The 19,347-nt window shown below is 36.1% G+C and overlaps 1 protein-coding gene across 2 annotated transcripts in view; it reads right to left on the minus strand.

Moving 5' to 3' along the window:
- Positions 1 to 19,347, minus strand: part of POLD3 (DNA polymerase delta 3, accessory subunit) — a 66,887-nt gene that overhangs the window by 8,609 nt on the left and 38,931 nt on the right. For both annotated transcript variants that reach the window (XM_051987116.1, XM_051987117.1), the window contains exons 8-10: positions 17,934 to 18,099; positions 14,673 to 14,779; positions 4,057 to 4,169 (exon numbers count right to left, since the gene is read on the minus strand). In XM_051987116.1, coding sequence (XP_051843076.1) covers positions 4,057 to 4,169; positions 14,673 to 14,779; positions 17,934 to 18,099 — 386 coding nt within the window. The remainder of the gene's footprint in view (positions 1 to 4,056; positions 4,170 to 14,672; positions 14,780 to 17,933; positions 18,100 to 19,347) is intronic.

Below are 19,347 nucleotides of genomic sequence, written 5' to 3' on the forward strand. Positions count from 1 at the left end.
AAAGAGATTACAGAAATAGGGTGGGACCAGGTTGCAAAGGGTTTTAAAAGCCAAAGAGAAGAGACTTCTGTTTTGATCCTAGAAGAAAGAAGACCTTGGAGTTTGCTAAATAGGGAGGGGGATGGCCAGATACCTTTAGTACAGAGATTCTAATCTGGATGGAACTGACAAACAGATTTTGGGGAGGGGAGGGAGACAGACTGTAAATTTGAATACATCTTATTTCCCCTGACTTCTAACTGAAAATTAACATTTCTTTCAATTAAGAATTTCTGTAAAAACTGTTCATTTTAAGGAGTCAGTCCACAAGCTTCACCAGACTATCAAAGGAGGCCAGCCACAAAAAAAGATTTAGAACACCTGTTTTAATAGCTGGGTGAAGAATGAATGGGAGGGGCAAAGGATTCTGGTCTCAAAACTGTTATGCACCTGCTCCTCTGGATTTCCTCTTTTCTGAGGTTTTATGCCATTTCTCTCTCTTACTTCTTATCCCTTTCTAATGCTCCTTTCACCATCTTCTTCAAAAACTCATGATTTCTACTAGTATGACTCCTAACTGTGGGTGTTCCTTAAGGAAATTTAAGGACCTGCCTTTTTTTTTTTTTTTTTTTTTTAAGGACTTGTCTTAAATCCTTCACAACTTAACACTCTCAGAAACTTCATCTACTGCCATGAAATTAGCTGTCACCTCTATGCAGTTAACTCACAGATTCAGAGCTCCAGCCCCAGTCTCTGCCCTCAGCATCAGGCCCACATCACTAAACGACTATTGGATATTTCAAATGGATGTCTTATGATTGTTCAAACTCAATATGTCCAAAACTAAACTCATTATTCTTTCTTCAAAACCAAAGTGTCACCCTCCTTTCTAGTCTTCTAGGTTTGCCAACTTATCAGTATCTTTCTCCCCTCACTTTCCTTTCATCCCATATATCTAATTAATGGTCATGTCTTACCAGTTCTAGCTTTACAACATCTCTCTTAACTCATTCTACTTACACAGCTACCATCTTAAGTCAGGTCCTCAACTCTTTTTGCAAAAATTATTATAATACCTTCATAAGAGGTCTACTTGTTTCATGTCTCTACAGTGCTGCACACTGCTGCCAAAGAGATTTTCCTCAAGCATAAATATAACCAAGCCATTCCCCTACACAATCAACCCAATGGCTCCGTACTGCCCCAAGAATAAAATATACCTTCCTTTAAAAAATTTTTAAATTCTTCTCAATCCAGCCCTAACATTTTCAGGTTTATTGATTGCCATCAACCTTTCTTCCCTTCACACTTGCCTTTTTTCTGTTTCTCACCCATAGTACTTTGCACCATCTTTTACATGAAGCCCCTTTTAAGGACAAATGCTGTAGCCATCTTTCCCAAACTATTTTAATTATTCCATCTATTCTCACATGTGTCCCCATTAGAACTTCAATTGCTTGCTTGAGGGCACAATATTTGGCACATAGCAAAATACTTGTTGAATGATTGAGGGTAGGATCAGGGACCTAGAGACAACGGACTCTTAGCTGATGCAGAAAGGATTCAACAGTCCCATATTACTGTTGCATTCTGGGTGAAAGGTGATGAGGGCCTGGACTAGAGAGATCCTGGGAATACAGAAAAGGACAAATGCAAGATATATTGTGGAGGGAGAAAAAACAAAATTAGCGATTTATCAGAAATATGGGTGCCAAAAAGTGAGGAAGCAAGGATAATACGCAGGATCCAAACCTGAGTGATGGAAGTGTCCTTTGTAGAAATAGGAAAGGGGGGATTTTGGGAGGGTCAAAGATGATGAATTCTGTTTTGGGCAAATTAAGCTGGAGTGACATCCAGTTCAAAATGTGCAGCAGGAAGTTCCAGATGTAAAAGCTCAGGAGAGAAACGAAGCCTGAACATGTAGATTTGGGAATTATCTGCAGAAGAGGTTAATAAAACTCATGACAGCTGATAGGCAGACAGCCTAGGAAAATATACAGAGTGAGGAGATAATACTGCAAGATTACAAACCAAAAATGGATATCTAAACATCAGACTTGCGAATCAAAAGATCTGAGTCCAAATTTTGATTCCTGACAATTAATCATTGTGAGATTCTAGGTGTAAACTCACCTCCCTCAACCTCAGTTTACTCATTTATAAATTGAGAAGTCTGAATTCAACATTCTCTAAGGTCCTTTTTAGCTCTAAATCTATGATTCATGATCAATGAGGACTAAGAAAAAAGGCGAAGACAGAAGAGTAACATTAAACAAACTGTTAATCAGTGGCAGAATACAGCCTTAAATTCAGAGTCTAAAGTCCTGTGCTTTCTTGCTCCCATACTGATTTAATTCCTCTGGAAGTAGCTTCTCATGGTCCTTCTATCCCCAAGATACAACCTTTCGGGATTTTCACAGTTAGGGAATAGAATATTTTTGATCACATAAACATACATATTTTCCAATTTAAATTAACATGCATTTATTAAACACCTAATAAAGACAAAAAGAAAAACCATTTCTCCTCCTGTCGAAAGAGTACAACCCTTACTATAGTAGCTAGCATTTATGGAGCATTTTAAGATTTACAAAGAGTTTTATATATGTTATTTCAATCTTATCCCTAAAACCACTCTAGGTGATAATCATAGCTATGATTATCCTTATTTTACTGATGAGGAAACTGAGACAAAAAGGCTTAAGTGACTTGCCCAGAGTCACACAGCCAGTGTCTGAAGCAGGATCAAACTCCATTCTTCATGATTTTATGCTTATGTTCAGCACTTATTACTATTTTTTCTGGCACATAGTATGAAATTGTTTACTGATTAACTGATCCTAAAGGCAGGAGGGAGTCACTGAAGCATGTTCTTTACTGAAGTATCATCATCAAACATGTTCTTTAGGAAGGTCATTTTGAAAGCTGATGCAGGCTGAATTGGAAAGAAATGAGACTAGTAGCCAAGAGACCAAACAGAGAATACTGATGAACAAGTCCAAGTAAGACATAATGAATTTATTGAGAAAAGAGATAACACAGAGTAGAAAGTAGATACCCAAATTTTAGTCAAAAGATTTAGGTTGAAATTCCAGCTCTGCCAGTTACCAAGTGACTGAATGTTTAATTTTCTTTTTGGACATTCATCTTCCTCATTTGTCAAGTGGGGGATAAAAGTGGAATCTGCTCTGCTCTTCTAATAGACTAGTTGAAAAGATCAAATGAAACTATTTAAGTACTTTATAAATCCACAAAAGAAGAGGAGAAATCATAGAACAGTGAAAAAAGAGTCCTGATTTTAGCAGAAGATCTGGCTTTCAAATTCTTGCTTTATCGCTTATTAGATATATGACCCTGGATGAGTTACTTAATTATATGAGTCTTAGTTTATTCATCTGCAAAATGAAGAGGTTAAACTAGATGGCTGCTGAAGACTATTCTAGTTATAAATCTCTAAGCATATGATTTTTGGATCTGTTACATCATTATAAACTATTATTCTTTTCCTATTTGCTAAGCTATGGTACTTCTCAACCTTCCTACAAGAGAGCTGTCAGAATGCAGTAAAAATGAGCCAAGTGAATTTGGACTCTTTAGTCTCCCCACTATTCTGTTTTTGGGGCAAATGGTTACACATAGTAAAATGGCTACAAGAACTCATGTCCAAACCAACTCATTCTCTCTGGCCAAAAACCCCAATCTAAGAGAAGAGAAAAGGTATAGCACAATTCCTGGTATGGTGGGATGACAGCTATTTAAGAGCATGTGGGTAGATTAAAAAAAGACCTTCTTCAATTGAAGAAAAATTCACGACAATAGTTAAGAGGAGCAGTGACAACTTACTTATATGATGTTTAAATGTTCACAGAGCACTCTCCTCACAACCCTGTGGAGTCAATAGTGAAACTGTTCTCCCCATATTACAGATGAGGAAAGTGAGATTCACAGTGTTGATTTGTCCACAATTATCCAAATAGTATGTGTAGTATGGCAGAGAGAGGCCTGTGGAAATTTTAGAACATTGGATGATTGAGTAAGATTGAAAGGCAACAGCAAGTCCCAGACACAGACATTTACCTTAATGGAAGGAGGCTCTGGCTCAATCTTCAGGGCTGGCTCAGGAAGAGGAGAAGGAGGAGGACTTGAAGGTGGCAACTCAGTTTCATAAGCCCCTGGAGAATCTGGCACAACTACAATGAAAACCAATTAGACACATAAGAACTGGATGCACTCCCCATAAATATTCTTTTTCTGCTTACACCTGACTTTACCAGGTCCAATAATGTAATTTCTGGTCAATATCTCTTAAAAACTACATGTGTTAGAAATGATGAGGTAGCAGATTTTAGAAAAAGACAGAAAAACTTGCATGAAATAATGAAAAGTGAAATAAGCAAAACCAAGAGAACATTGTTACAGTTAACAGCAATATTGTTCTAAGAAAAAGTTGAATAAGTCATTTTGAGTATTGCAAATACTCAAATCAACTACAAAAGACCTATGAAGGAAGGTGCTATCCACCTCTAGAGAAAGAACCGATAAATAAACATATAGTCTGTTTTTATATATATGCACATCTTTGTATCTAACAATAAGTAGCCTTCTTTAGCAGGGCAGGTAGGGGGGAAAAAAGATGCACAGCAGAGAAGAAAAGAAAACTTAAAATGATGTATAGTTTTTATTACAAGTTCCCCCCAAAAAGTAAATGGAATGAAATGGAAATTCATGGTTTTATACTGAATCCTCTTTTCATGTTATGCTGTGTACACAAAAATGTTCTTTTTGTTTTTAAATTCAAAATTAATAAAAATTTTGAAAAAAAATTACATGTACTGTTGGCATCATACAAATAAAAATAAAACTACACAAGTTTTTTTTCCTTACCAATCAGAAAGTAAGCAGGAGAGTGTGTTTTTAAGTTGTTTTGTTTAAATGAAGGGAACATATAAATAGCAGAATATACTGAATGGTTCTCTGCCACTGGCAAATATAATGTCCTTCAAACAATGCCTATTTCAGATTTCTCCCCAACAGGGACATCGTCACATGTCTATGGTTGGAACTTGAGGCTTGTGTTTTTCTAGTACAACCACAAATTTATAGAATTTCAGAGGCAAATTAAAACATATATGACTATGGAAACACATCCAGAGGGTCAGAACTAGAAGGGACCTCACTATATAACATATGCAAAGCACTTTGTAAGAAGGTGCAACACAAATACCATCAATTATTATTACTGTGGTACCAAGGAAGGGAACTTAAGAGATCATCTAATTCAAATCCTCATTTTACAGAAGAGAAAACTAAGATTTATAGAAGGGCAGGACATGATCAAGGTTACTTTACTGGGAAGTAGCAGAATATAGCCTTGAATTCAGCTCTTCAAACTCTCAGCATTCACTTCCTTCCATATTGATTTTGCTCCTATGTGAGGAAGCTTTTCATTGTCCCTCTGTTATTCACACTCAAAAAATGTTCTACATTGAGATTAGCAAGAGGGAGAAGTTGTTACGGAAAGACATGGTTGATCAGCCAGTCAGTAAGCATCTAGTAAGTGCTTACTGTGTGCCATGCATTGGACTAAGCACGGGGGATAAAAAGAAAGGCAAAAACTGGTTCCCTGTTCTTAAGGAATTCACATTCTAATGGAGAAGGCAATATATAAATAATCAGATGTATATACTGTGTTTCCCCGATAATAAGACCTATCCCGAAAATAAGCCCTCCCCTTACTGTGTAAGATTCCTCTAAAATAAGCCCTCCCCCGAAAATAAGCCCTATTGAGATTGCTACTGTAGTGAAGGTGATCCCCTGTGCTACACGCTACATTACGGTACCCTCTGTATGCACCGTCCCCCATCCTCCCCCCCCTCCCCCCGGGGTGAAACGCATGCCACAGCCCAAGCTGCATCCAGAGCTGCAGCAGTGAGCATGTCATCCTGTTCTTCCCCAGTGATTTGCTTGCTGGCGCCATTGAGAGCAGTGCCGCGGAGGAGAGCTGAGGCAGGACAACATAAAAACCCGGTATGTAAGCGGGAGTGAAGGGGCATGATGGAGGATAAAAGGGGCATGATGGAGAATAAAAGAAGAACTCGGGGGCATGATGGAGGATAAAAGAAGAACTCAACCAGCACTCACCACGCTAAAGAAATGAAGAACTTCCTTGCAGAGAGAAGAATAGATCAAGTAATGATTCCTGCAGGAATGACTGTCTATCTCCAGACCCTTGATATTGCAATAAACAAGCCATTCAAAGACCATTTGCGCATGGAAGTCAATGACTACATTGAAAATAGAATGGAAAGAAATCAGCGTGGAAACTTTGTGAAGCCCTGTCTGCAAGAAGTTGTGACTTGGGTGAAGAAGTCATGGGATAAAATTACTGACAGCTGTGTTGCCAAGGCACTACGAGCAGGTTACCTGGACAAGACATGTTCATTTAAAGAGAGCTATATTGCTGGACATGACAGATTGGGTCCACTTCTTCTGAAGGAAATAGAGGCGCAAGACATCTAGGACGGAATTCAGGATATGGACACTTATGACGATGTTGTTGAAGATGACATGATCATTATTGAATAAAGGGACTTTTTTTTGTTCACATTTACCTGTTTATTAAAATTGCTGTCAATGTTCATTAAAATAAGCCCTCCCCTAAAAATAAGGCTTCTGGTGTTTTTCTATCCAAAAAAATTAATAAGACAGTGTCTTATTATCGGGGAAACATGGTAAGCTTTTCGCAGAGTAAAATCTAAGTAATCTCAGAAGGAAAGCATTAGCTTATGGAAGCCTTTCTATCAGAGGACAAGAAGGACAGTGTCACTGAGGAGATCCCATCTGTTAGCAAAAGTGCAAAGCCCATGAGTGGAGAGATCAAAAATCCTCAATTGACTTATTGCTCAATCAGCACATGAAATTTTTGGGCAGAGGTCTAAGTGGCTGTTTTACCTCACCTGCTCCCTGAATTTCATGCCTGGATTCAAATTAAACATAAAATCTGGATTACCATTCTCCCCACTAACTGGGTCTACCAGTATTAAAAATTATGACCATACAGGCACTAGGACAAACGACCTGCAAAGGTGAAGAAGAATGAGCAGCAGCCAGCACAAAATCATAAATTATCCACTGCAAGGATGAACTGAGATAGTAAACTTTGTAATAAAAGACACAGAATCACAATGGCTACCCAGAAGAATATTGGACTTTAAACTGATACATTAGAATAAGGAGTCCAAGTAGGAGAAAGAGAAAGCAGAAAAACAAACAACTTATAAATTGCTAAAGATGCTAAAAGGTAAAATATAGGTGCTAAAATGGACAAACTATAATATTTTTGGTTTTGTTTTTCCCCAAGGGGAAAGAAAATATGTTACATTACTCTTAACCAAACACTCCTCTTCTCAGAACTCGGATCACACTTTGGTTTTCATTTTTTCTAATGTATCCCTTATTAATGTACACTTAATAATGTATAATTATTAATGTACTATCCCTAGCACAGTTTTCCATACATAGTAGTTGCTTATATTTGCTGAGATCGTTTCTGGCCAAGACAGCTGCCTGAACAGGGAGGCGGACTCTGTGGTTCCCACAAACCTCTCCAGTCAAACCCTGAAGCTTTTTACTAGACTGAATAATGATCAGAAAATGTAATATGAAACGATAGTGACTTCTTGCATGCCCTAAAATGTCCAAGAAGTCAGTTAAAAGATCAAGGGCAATAGGAAATGGGACAATTGTTTAGGGTAATATCCCAGAACAAAGCACAGCCAAAGACAGGCTGGGGACACTAGGGGCTGGCAAAGTTCTGTGTGCATGGAGGCAGCATAACTGGACAGAAAATCCTAAAGTGAGGGCTTCCAAATAGAGTAGAGACAGATGGGGAACAACCCAATAGGGCAACACTGAGAAGGCGTTCCCTGAACACTAGAATAAACAACAATTGATTCTAAGAGACAGCAAAAAATAATAGAAAAGAATCCAAAAACATCTTTCTGAAATAGAAGAAAACATAAGATAACTGATATCAAAAAACAAACAACAACAACAACAACAACAAAAACTTACCTGGAAAACAGCTTATGGAGAGATTGTTTTAAAATCAATGGACTATCTTAAAGTCATGTCTAAAAAACTGAACATCAATCAATACATTCAAGAATAAAAGAAAACTGCTGATCTAAACTAGATCTAGATCCAGAAAGCAAAATAAAAATAAGAAGGAAGAACTCCATCTTCTCATGGAAGAAACCTCAAAAGAAAGTTCTAGAAATGTCATCTCCAAAAAAGGACCCACTTCATAGGAAAAAACACCATCATCTTTTGGAAAGAAGCAGCACCAAATACTAGGGAACTGTGGCTAGTAGCAAACAAAAGACTTCTACAAAAAGTCAATGCAGATCCTGAAATTAAAATATTCCAAAGGGTAAAAGAGATGTAGGCTGATAACCAAGAATAATTTAATCTGCATATCTACAGGGGAAAAAATGAGTCTTTAATGGAAAAGAGGATTTTAATGATGAAATGACCAAAAATGAGCAGGAACTTCAAGAAAATAAACAAATAAATACAATTAAGTGCACAAATAAAGAAATGAATAAATAATAAATACTTTATACGGCCCTTTAAGCTTTTAAAATTTTTACAAATTATGTCATTTGGTCATCAAAGCTATTATGAGATAGGTACTATAATTATTCCTATTGTATAAATACATTCTTTGCCTTCAGAGAACCATATATCAACTAACTTACTAGTTACATGTAACTAAATTACATGTAAGAATGTATAAATGAGGAAATTGAGACTGAGAAGTTAAAGGGACTTTCCTCTGTCACATGAATTTAAATACGAAGTCAGGTCTTTCTATCAATAAATCTTGCACTTAGAAACAAGAGTGTTCAGAGAAATCTAGAATGGTAAATTTAAGCAAATGGAAGGAAATGTGGGAAGATGGAAAACTAACATCCTAATTGTTCTTTGAAAACCTTAATATTTTCAAAGGATATTAAAGTCATGAACTCAAAAACAAACAAACAACCCAGAGTTCTAAAGTATACTTAGTTCTGTTCTGAGGATTTTAAATGGAGAAAGTAAAGGGGATTGAAAGAGGAAGAGAATAAACCTTTATATTATTTACTATGTGTTATTTACTGTGCTTTACTAAGAATTCTTCATAAATATTATCTCATCTGAATCCCATAACTCTGTAAGATAGGTGCTATTATTATCACTATTTTACATCTGAGGAAACTGTGGCAAATGGGGTTCCCCAGGATCACACAGCTAGGAAGTTTGAAACCATAATTGAACTCAGATCTTCCAGCTGCCTCTATGGAAGGTAAAAAAAAAAAAAAAAAAAAAAAAAATTACAGAGTACAGAAAAAAGGAAGAAGGGCATGGAACTTGCCATTTCTCATACTTGAGGGATATGAAAAGAGTACACAACTGTAGAAGACAAGAGAGGGCAGCAAAAGAACCTTACTCTTCTCTGAAATACTTCTGTTGAATACATCAAAAACAAGGCAGAGCCTGAAGTAGAGACAAATCAAATTTAACAGGGAGACAAGGTAGAGAAAAGGTATTAAGATGGAGGATAATGACTGGGAAAAAACAATCACAAGCAAAAGGAATTTCAAATTACCTTGGGTACTATGAACTGATGAGAAGTAAAGCAAACAGAACCAGGAGAACAATTATACAAAGACAGTAACACTGTAAAGAAAAACAGCTTTGAAAGACTTGCGAACTCTAATCAATGCCATGACCAATCATAACTCAGGAGTTCCTCAGAAGAATGGAGCATGTTATGTATTTTTAGATGGCTATAAGGCACAAAAAGAGTTCTTTTTTTTGGACATTTGTTTTTGCTTCACTATACTTCTTGAAAGGGTTTTGTTTTTCCTTTAAGTTTTTAAATGGGATTGAAGGGAAGAGGAATTAGCAATAGAGATACTTTAGGCTTCCTGACTCCATTTCTTAAATGTCTTGTGTGTTCATTCATTATTACCTTTTTGGAAGCTAGATCACATCCTGCAGAAGAGAGAAACTTTGTATTTATTGTTTTTGTTGTTGAAAAGGGATCTTGGGGCTTTGTTGTTACAAAGTAACTGTTTTTTCATTGTTTTGACTCTTATTCCAAAATAGTTTTTAGTCTTAGTTGCTAGTAAATCCCCTTTATCTTACTCTCATCTTTTATATTATTATTTACTGGAAAAGAGGAAAAGGAAGAGGAAAAGGAAGAGAAGCCACTGAAACAAATTTTTTAAATCCATAGAAGAGAAGGAATCTCAGAAGGAAGGCAGTTTTGAAAGTAATATATAGTATGCAAAAATATAAAATAGTTATGTAGAATTTATTATAGGCTTTTAAAAATGAAATATATGTATGAAATATATTCATGGTTTCATCTTTGTGTTCTGCTATAAATATGGAAATGCTATTATTTTTGGTGTTTTAGGTTCAAAAAAACAACTTACATACACATATCAAAATGACTAAAAAAGTTCTTTGCCTTCAGAGAACCATATATCATTAACCTAAATTACATGTAAGAAAAATAATAAAATAAGCCCACAGTCAAATCTCTCAAAAGAATTATGGCTTGTTAAAGGTTTTTCTCCCAGCAGCCCTCTCAGACCTCCTGGTCATCTTTTAGAGAGAGGAGTCCCTATAGAGGTCTTCTCCCATTCAGCCCCTACTGCATTTTAATCCACTGAACCAAATGCATCTGTACCTTTCCCTGAATGCTACTGTGTCAGGAAAATGAGTACTAGAAGCTATTAACAAATTTGTTTGGGGCTGGAGAATGAAGAAACTTAAAACATCTACAAGACAAATCAAGGGCTCTAGTATTTTTGAAAAATTCATCAAGACTGCTTATAAAACAAAAACATCAAAGTCATTTCTCAACTAGTGTCTGAGGCTCCTCATGGTGGTAACTTCGAGAGCAGAGGTGACTTTTCAATGATGTCCAACCTTTTATTCTCCAGATTTAGAGTTTAAAGAACATTTGGTTATTGTTATTTTTTTTACTGCTTATAAAACAAAAATAGGATCACCGGAGCCCAAGGTAGAAAGAATCTCAGGTGCTCTCTAATCAAACCATGCTAATCAAGATGTAAGAAGCTGAACCAGAATCATCTCACTTTTTGAAGTCATGATTCCAAGCCAAGAAAGAGCATGGCATTTTGTTTGGGACATCTCTTCTTCTGACATCACGCTTATTGGACCTCTTTGAAGTTCCCACTCACCATTCCTAGTGCTGTCCTCTTGAGCCAAGCAGAGTGAGTCTGTTCGCTCTTTCACATGTAAAAAGTTCAGATTTTTTATAAAACAGATAAATTTATCCAAGGATTATCTGGAGGAATTCTTTCAGAAGATAGCTCTCTGGCCACATTCAAAGCACTGGTATCAATTTTCTGCCACTGGAATTTAACACCCTGAATGAGCTGGCATGTAAATTCAAAGAGCTCCCAGTAATACCTATTCCAAGAATATGAATGGAAAATAAAACTCAATGATAAAATTTTAAAAATAATATTTGTTGAACTGAAGCAGTCAAAGAAAAGCTGTTTAATAGCTTAATGAAATGATTCATTCTTAGAATCTATTTCTAGGTTTTTTAAACTGACTTTTAAAAGACTAAATCAAGACACTTAACCAATCACTTTTCAAGTTAAAAACATCCTTATCAAGCATACAATCCATTCTATTAATTTATCAGCACTAAAAAAACAGAAATGTCTGCTAAGACTTCATTTAAGTTATTTGTATAAGTTTTTTTTAGCTCTGAGAAGCATAATAATGGCAAAAATTGTTAGAAGGGATTGGAAAATTCCAATATAAAGAATGAATTCTCTTTGACAATTTAAAATGAATTATCATCCAATCACAAAATAGAAATCTAGCCCCCACAGACTATCAAGATTCCCAAGTACTTCAGAGGTCATTTGGTTCAATACATTCTTGAAAAGGAATCTTTTCTAATATTCCTAATAATGACTCCCTAACTTCTACCTGAAATCCTTCACCAATAGGAAACTGACCCTTCTCAAGCTTGCCCATTTCATTTCTGAAGAGTTCAAATTCTCCCACCTTCCCTTTTTTCCCTTCCTTCCTTTTTGTTTAGAGCTTTTTGGTTTGTTTGTTTGTCAAGCCAAAATCTACATTTTTGCAGTTTTCTTCCACTGGTCTTCTTTCCACCCTTCTCTATCTCTACAGATATTTAAAAATAACTAAAATGTCATTTAAGTTTTCTTCTAGGTCAGGGGCTATACTAATGTGCTTAGAGAGTCCATGAAATCTGAGTTCTACATTTGCTTCTATCACTAACTAGCCACACTACCATAGGACGTCACTTTAACTCTTTAAGCCTCAGTTCATTCTTTTGTTAAATGAGAGGATTAGATTAGATGACCTCTAAGAGCCTTTCAACTTTTAAGATTCTGATCCTGTGACTACTGAGTATGTTCAGGACAAAGAAACCAACAGTTGGAGAACAATTACATAAAAGAGAACTAGGGAGGTGAGAATGTAAAGACAGCAAGGGTAGAGTCTAATGTGAACTAGTAGGGAATATTTACTAAGTTCCATTGCTTAATTTAGAGTTTTGCTGAGAATATACTGCATGAGGAAATATGAAATAAACACACATATAGCAAAACAATGAAAAAAAATCAAAGTTTGAGATCTTAAAAAGATAATTTTAAAATGGCTTCTAGAAAGAAGGAAGGAAGGGAAGGAAGGAAGGAAAGAAGGAAGGAAGGAAGAGAGGGAGGGAAGGAAGAAAGAAGAGAAGGAAGAGAAGGTGGGAGAAGCAAAGAAAGAGGAAAAAAACTTCATGCTAAAAAATACCTATGGATTATTTTAGATTCTTAAAAAATCATCTCTGATAGAAGAAATATGGAGCTTCTGCTCTATGGATTATGTTATCCATCCATATCTTTTGTACTTTTCACTTTTTCAAATTAGCCATTCTTTTAACCATTTTAATCTCTTGAGTAGTAGTCCTTTGATTCAATGATCAAAATCTATACTTGCGTGAGAAAAAAAGTGCTCAACACAATCAAAGCCATCACCTCATTTAGTTTATTCCTCTAAGAGTAGTGAAAAATAATTTTTTTAATGCATTATTACAGGAAATTGATACATAACTGATATAAGGAACACTGAATAAAGGAACAAAATCACTGATATCTAAGAACACAGTCATTCCCTAATAGACAAATGATTAATGAATAGTTTAATTCAGTAAGAAGGTAGTTCTGAAAAGAAATTCAAGCTAACCATAACTATATGAAAAAAATGCTTCTAATGACTAATGATAAAAATAAATACAAATAAAAACAGCATTGAGCTTCTATCTTACACCCATCAAATTAGCATAAATTTTTTTTAAAAAGGAAAATGATAATTGCTGGAGGGATTGTGGGGTTAGGCATGTTCACTGATGGAACTGAACTAATCCAATCTTTCTGGAAAGTAATCATAACTATAACTAAAAAAAAAAAAATCACTGAACTGTGACTTAACTAATTAACAACAACAGCATTTTATACAGAGCTTTAAGGTTTTAAAAGCACTTCACAAATATTCTTAATTTATCCTCATATAAATCCTGGGTGATAAGTCCTATTATTATTAGGCTTAGAGAAATCAAATGATTTGCTTAGTCAAATAACTAATAAGCATCTGAAATAAAACTTGAACTCAGATCTTCTTGTTGAAAATGAACCTTATTATGTTTCTTCCAAAAGCCACTCTCCTTGCTACCTTCTGTTTCTGTTGAGGGTGTTACTGACTCTCTGATCACCCACGTTTTCTCTCTTTCTTTCCTGATATCCAATAGGATCCTGGATTCTTTGTTTCCTCAGTATCTAAACCCTTTTCTCTATACCCACATCTGCCACCTGAGTTCAAGCCCTCACTGCTTTGTATGTAGACTATTGTAGTGACTTCCTAATAAGTCTGCCTCACCGGGCTGACGCATGCTCATATGAGGTTATGTTTGCTACGACCTAAAACTAGGCCTTCAGAGACTATGTGGATAGAGCTAAGCTACTTAACTCTGAGTTCCCTAGACCTGCATGCCATCATCTGTAACTCAATTAGGGCCACTATGCCAATACAAGTGTGCTCCCCTCTCTAATATGCTTCCCAATTCCTACTCTGATGAACATTAACATTCCCTTTGAAAAGTTACCTCTAAATGTATTCTCTATCTATTAAGAGTGCAAGGTCTCTTTCAAGTTTGCATCTGTATCCTCAGAGCTCAACACAGGGCTTGTCCCACTGGAAATATTGATAAGTAATCTATCCTTCTAGATAGGCAACTAACAGAGTTCAGTAAACTTAGGACATAAATCTATTAGAGGAGAAGGAATACCTCAGAAAGAATTGTCTAGGCTTCAACTATATGTGCTATCCTACCATTTAGCTAGGAGAATTTTGCTTCTTTGTTTTTCTTAACCAGAAGTTCAAAAGAATTTCCAATTATTTAAGTTTAAACAAGAATTTGCTTACCAAGGAAGGATTTTTAATTGTGTGCCCCTAATTAGAACAACCTTTCTTATTACATCTAAAATAAAGTCGCTTTTGGAGCCTAGATAACCATATAATAATTAAGCAAAAGATGAATGATCATAGCAAAGATTCAATCCCACAGACCAAGGATGAATAACTCTCACCTTCATCTTCACTGCTATCTGATTCCGGAAGTTTAATTCTTCTCCTCTTTTTCTTCAGATTTTCAGTTTCTTTTGCGTCATCATCTGAGAGTTCAGCCCGCTTTCCCCTGTTGCCATCCAAGAATAAAAATGAGCATGTTTCTTCTCACCATCTCCCTTGCACTTCTTCTCCCTGTCCCACTTACAACCATAGTGTCTTTTAGAAGAATAGCTGGTGGAAAGAGGGTCAGCCCAAGTGACTGGGATTGAGCTGCAAGAGAGTAGTGAGTAAGGGAACCACCTACCACTTAGCAGGTACACTGTGCTCAAGAGGAGTAGCAGGAGAACCCCAGAAAAGCCTGCAGTACCAGGCACCGAGTCACCTTGGTGATCTGTTCCCTCTACACGTGTGCCTCTCTACTAAGACAATCTGTAAGCAAGCTCTTTGTGTATTTTAGTGAGATAATATGTCTCAGGTTTATGGAAGAATATTTTGCTTGTTTGTTTGCATTTCAATAAGTGCCTCTGCTTTCTAAAACAGAAAAGGTTACATATGGCAAGAATTCATTTCAATTTGAAATGTTTCATCAGTTTTGCTTAATAAAGCTCACAAAATGATCATGAAAGAGGGAAGAGAAAACTGAGAGCAAGTGAACAAGACAAAGATTGAAAGAAGACTAGACGGGGCAGCTAGGTGGTGCAGTGGATAGAGCACCAGTCCTGAAGTCAGGAGGACCTGAGTTCAAATCTGGCCCCAGACACTTAACACTTCCTAGCTGTGTAACCCTAGGCAAGTCACTTAATCCTAACTGCCTCAGAAAAAATTAAAGAAAGAAGACTAGACAGTTATTTAAATGCAACCGGAACTGAATTGCATTGCCATTGCCACTGATCAGAGGAGTTTCCTCTCTTACTTAAGTGACCTTTCAAAACCTCTCTGGGATTACTTCTATGCATCCTGCCAGACTTCTCTTCATTCAATGAACAGTTGAGCAGTGACAGGCATTGTAAGGGACAAAAACATGTACAAGATAAGGGACTTTAAAAACCTCATAATCCTTTACATAAATGTGAAAAAACTTCCTTAGAGTTTGTTAGAAAAAAACAAAAAACAGGATTTATCTGGTTAGGTGCAACTGTGTCTGAAGATAAGTAGGTGGCTGAAGTGACCTCTTAACTGAAGTCCCTTCAGAGCATGATTCCCAAGGATCCCTTAAAAATTTCATGGGAATTAGAATTATCACTGTTAAACTGTACATATTTGCTCTTCTCTTTTTTCAAATGTCTTTCCATTATCACTAACAAGTGTGTCAAAACAACCAATTATGAATTCACAAGTCTGTTAAAAAGTAGATCTTTTTTGAGTATTTGGATGGAAGGGACAGATTAATATGAAGTAAAGAATACTGGATTTGGAGTCAGAAGACTTAACTTCAAATCCCAGCCTTGCCACTTACTACCCCTATGTCCATGACCCAGGTGATTTCCTCATCTGTAAAATGGAATGTTCTCTGACTTCACAGGATTGTTTTGAGGAAAATATTACATATACTGCACATAAATATTGATAGATATGCATATATCTATATACACACATATATATATATACATATCCACCTACCTATATGAGTGTATATGTGTATATAAAAATATAATATGGCTATTTTCATAAATATTACAATATATGATTCCATTATACTAAGTATATAATTAGTGTACCTTGAGGAGGGACATGTGTAATGACCCACTTAAAAGGAATAGACAGACCTCTGTTATTATAGATATAACTGTTGGTTCACAATCTCAGCAGACACAAGAGGTTCTAGAGAAGGGAAGGGGATAAGATTTAGATCTAGAAGGGACTTTAGAGATGACCTAATTATCCAGTCCCCTTATTTTATCGCTGAGGGAAATAGTTCCAAAAAGATTAAAAAAATTCCTGCTGGAACTCATGGAGTTAAAAGCTGAAATAAGAATGCCCTTATCTGAACTATCAGGAGCAAGATGGAAATACTATGTGATGATGAGCTTTAGTAGTACTTATTCTTTATGCTAGACTGAATAAATATGGACTTAAAAGGAAAGGAAGCTTCAAGGAAGATCATGGGATTCTATATTCAATAGTTTCTGAAATACTCTAAAGTAGATTTCTACCCTTTCCCTAACAATGTTAAACTATTGATAAGTCAATATCTGGCTTGGGTCAGTGGAGGGAAGGAAGCAAAAATGTGGCAATATATTCTAGTGGCATTGGGAATGAGTTTATAAAAGAACGCTAAATCCCAAAAGCCTTTTAAGAATGCTGACAGCATCCTTGAGAACATAAAAATATAGAATAGGTTGAACCACAGAAGTTCGACTTGGAATAAGACTTAGATTCTCTAGTCCCTAACTGGGAGGTAGCAGCCTGTCATTCACAAAGCTAAAGGACCAAGAAGTATAAAAACCACAAGTTCTGTACAGTATACTTTGTAAATTAGACATTCTACTAGTATACAATAGTTCTTCCCCACCTCCTGCCCCTGGAAACTCTGCCAGCCCCACTTACAGAGCCAGCAACAGTCATCACAGTGAGTAGTGTACCCATAGTTGGGAACATTTTAATCCATCCATATCACCTGTTCATGGCAAGGTGAAGTCCCTTGGATAGTGCTCCAGCTCAGCCTGAAACCTCAGGAGAACTGGCTGACATCCGTCTGGCAAATAAACAGGCCCAACCTCCCCACAAAAGTCAGACCTTTCTAGGGCCTATCGGTCCTGACGGAGTCGCTCAGAGGTTCTTTCAACAGACTTACTGCTACCAACTATGAGGTAGTGTCTCAAACTCCTGGACCCATTTTTAATAGCTTACGTGCTTTTTAGTTTCTCTTCTAATTACCTTTTACCACTTGAAAAATAAACTCATTGATAGAAAAAGTAAACACAGAAAGTCTTCTCTTAAACTTGACTGGAAACAGTATCCCTGAGTAAACCTTCAATTGGCAATTTGAAATTTAAAAAAGAAAAAGAAAGAAAAGAAAAAATAGGTGTACTTAGACGGTGACTATAAGATTAAAATAAAGGTGGGGAAACAATGATCCAGGCCTCAAAGGGTTGGCTTCGCAAAATACACTAGTACTGCTTGTTTTTTTTTTACTTCACTCTGGCCATATGGATTTATTCTATGGTTCTAGGGAGGGTTCATCACTCACCAAAAAACCACTGTTGTCAATGAGCTCAAGCTCAGACCTCCTGGCCCCCAACAGAGATACTTTTCCACCAAGCTCCACAAAACTTTCCTACCTTTTTTTCTCCTTTTGCTGCATTTTAACAGGCTCTACTTTCTTGTAGGGTTTCTTCAGGCTTCCACTGCATGCCAGCTTTGGTTCAGCGACAGAAACTGGAGGCTGTTCCAATGTTTTTTCTTCCTTTACTGCTTGTTCTGAATCCAAATTGACTTTAAGTTTATCTGTGAACACAGCAGGATAAGTTATATATATATAATTTAAGGGTAATATTATTCTGTCAAGCAATACTAAATTACCTTATTATCACCTTTTGAATCAAGCACACTGGTTAATACTTTCACCTCATAAATAATCAGTATTAGGGGTGTGTGTGTGTGTGTGTATGTATGTATGTATGTATGTATTTGAGTTTTAGTTCTTTTAGAAAAGAAATCTAATCACTATCACTTAGAATTTTATTATTTATAAACGTGAACCATTGCTCAGCTTTTTTCCTTCATTTTCTCTAGAGGGCATATAATACAATTCATAACCAAAGCTCTACAATTTTCCTAACAAGGGTTCATCCATTCCATTGGAGTTATTCCAGTAATGGGGAATCCATGACCTAAGAAGATAGGTTATTGCATTACTGCAAAGTTCTAAAATGAGCCTAAACTCACATCCCTTTATCTTCTAGTCAATGGGCCTAATTGTCCCTGATGAAACCACATAGATAAGACTAATTCCTTTTTCATATGATAGTCTTTAAAAATTTTTGAAGACAGGAATCAAATCACCCTTTTATTTTGTCTTCTTTTCTCTGACCTAATCTCCCCAGTCTTTGCCATCTTATCTTCTATGAAATGTTTTCAAGGGAGGAATCAAGTCACTCCTTTATTTTGTCTTCTCTTCTCTGGCCTAATCTCCCCAGTCCTTTCCATCTTATCTTCTAGGAAATGTTTTCAAGTCCCCTCCCCATCTTGGTTGCCTCTCCTAAACAGATATAGTTGATTTTGTTAATATTCCTTTTAAAATGTGGAAGTGAGAAGCTAAACAAAATACCCTTATTATGAAATAACCAGGGAAAAGGATAGTAAGACTATCGGGCTTCATACTTCTACCAGTGAAGCCTAAGATCATATTAGCTCTTTTGGCAATGACCCTACTAAGTCTTACTGAGCTTAAAGTAATTAAAATGTCTAAGTATTTTTTTTAATGCTATCTGACTACATCTCCATCATCCTTGTACAGTTGATTTCTTTTAACCTAAACAAAATTTTTTTTGTTTATTCAAATTAAACCTTCTCTTTTAAACATCCTTATTTTCTCTACTTTCTAAAACTGTCACTCCCAACTTCTATTCCGGATTTTTCCCATAGTAAATATTCAATAAAATGTCAGAAGACCATTAAAGATTGACAAAGGAATAAGAAAACAACCAAAAGAAAACAATATGAAGTTGTTTGTGAATTTGAAAGATGGAATGG

The sequence above is a fragment of the Antechinus flavipes genome, chromosome 3, assembly GCF_016432865.1.
Source record: "Antechinus flavipes isolate AdamAnt ecotype Samford, QLD, Australia chromosome 3, AdamAnt_v2, whole genome shotgun sequence".
Taxonomy (NCBI): Eukaryota; Metazoa; Chordata; class Mammalia; order Dasyuromorphia; family Dasyuridae; genus Antechinus; species Antechinus flavipes.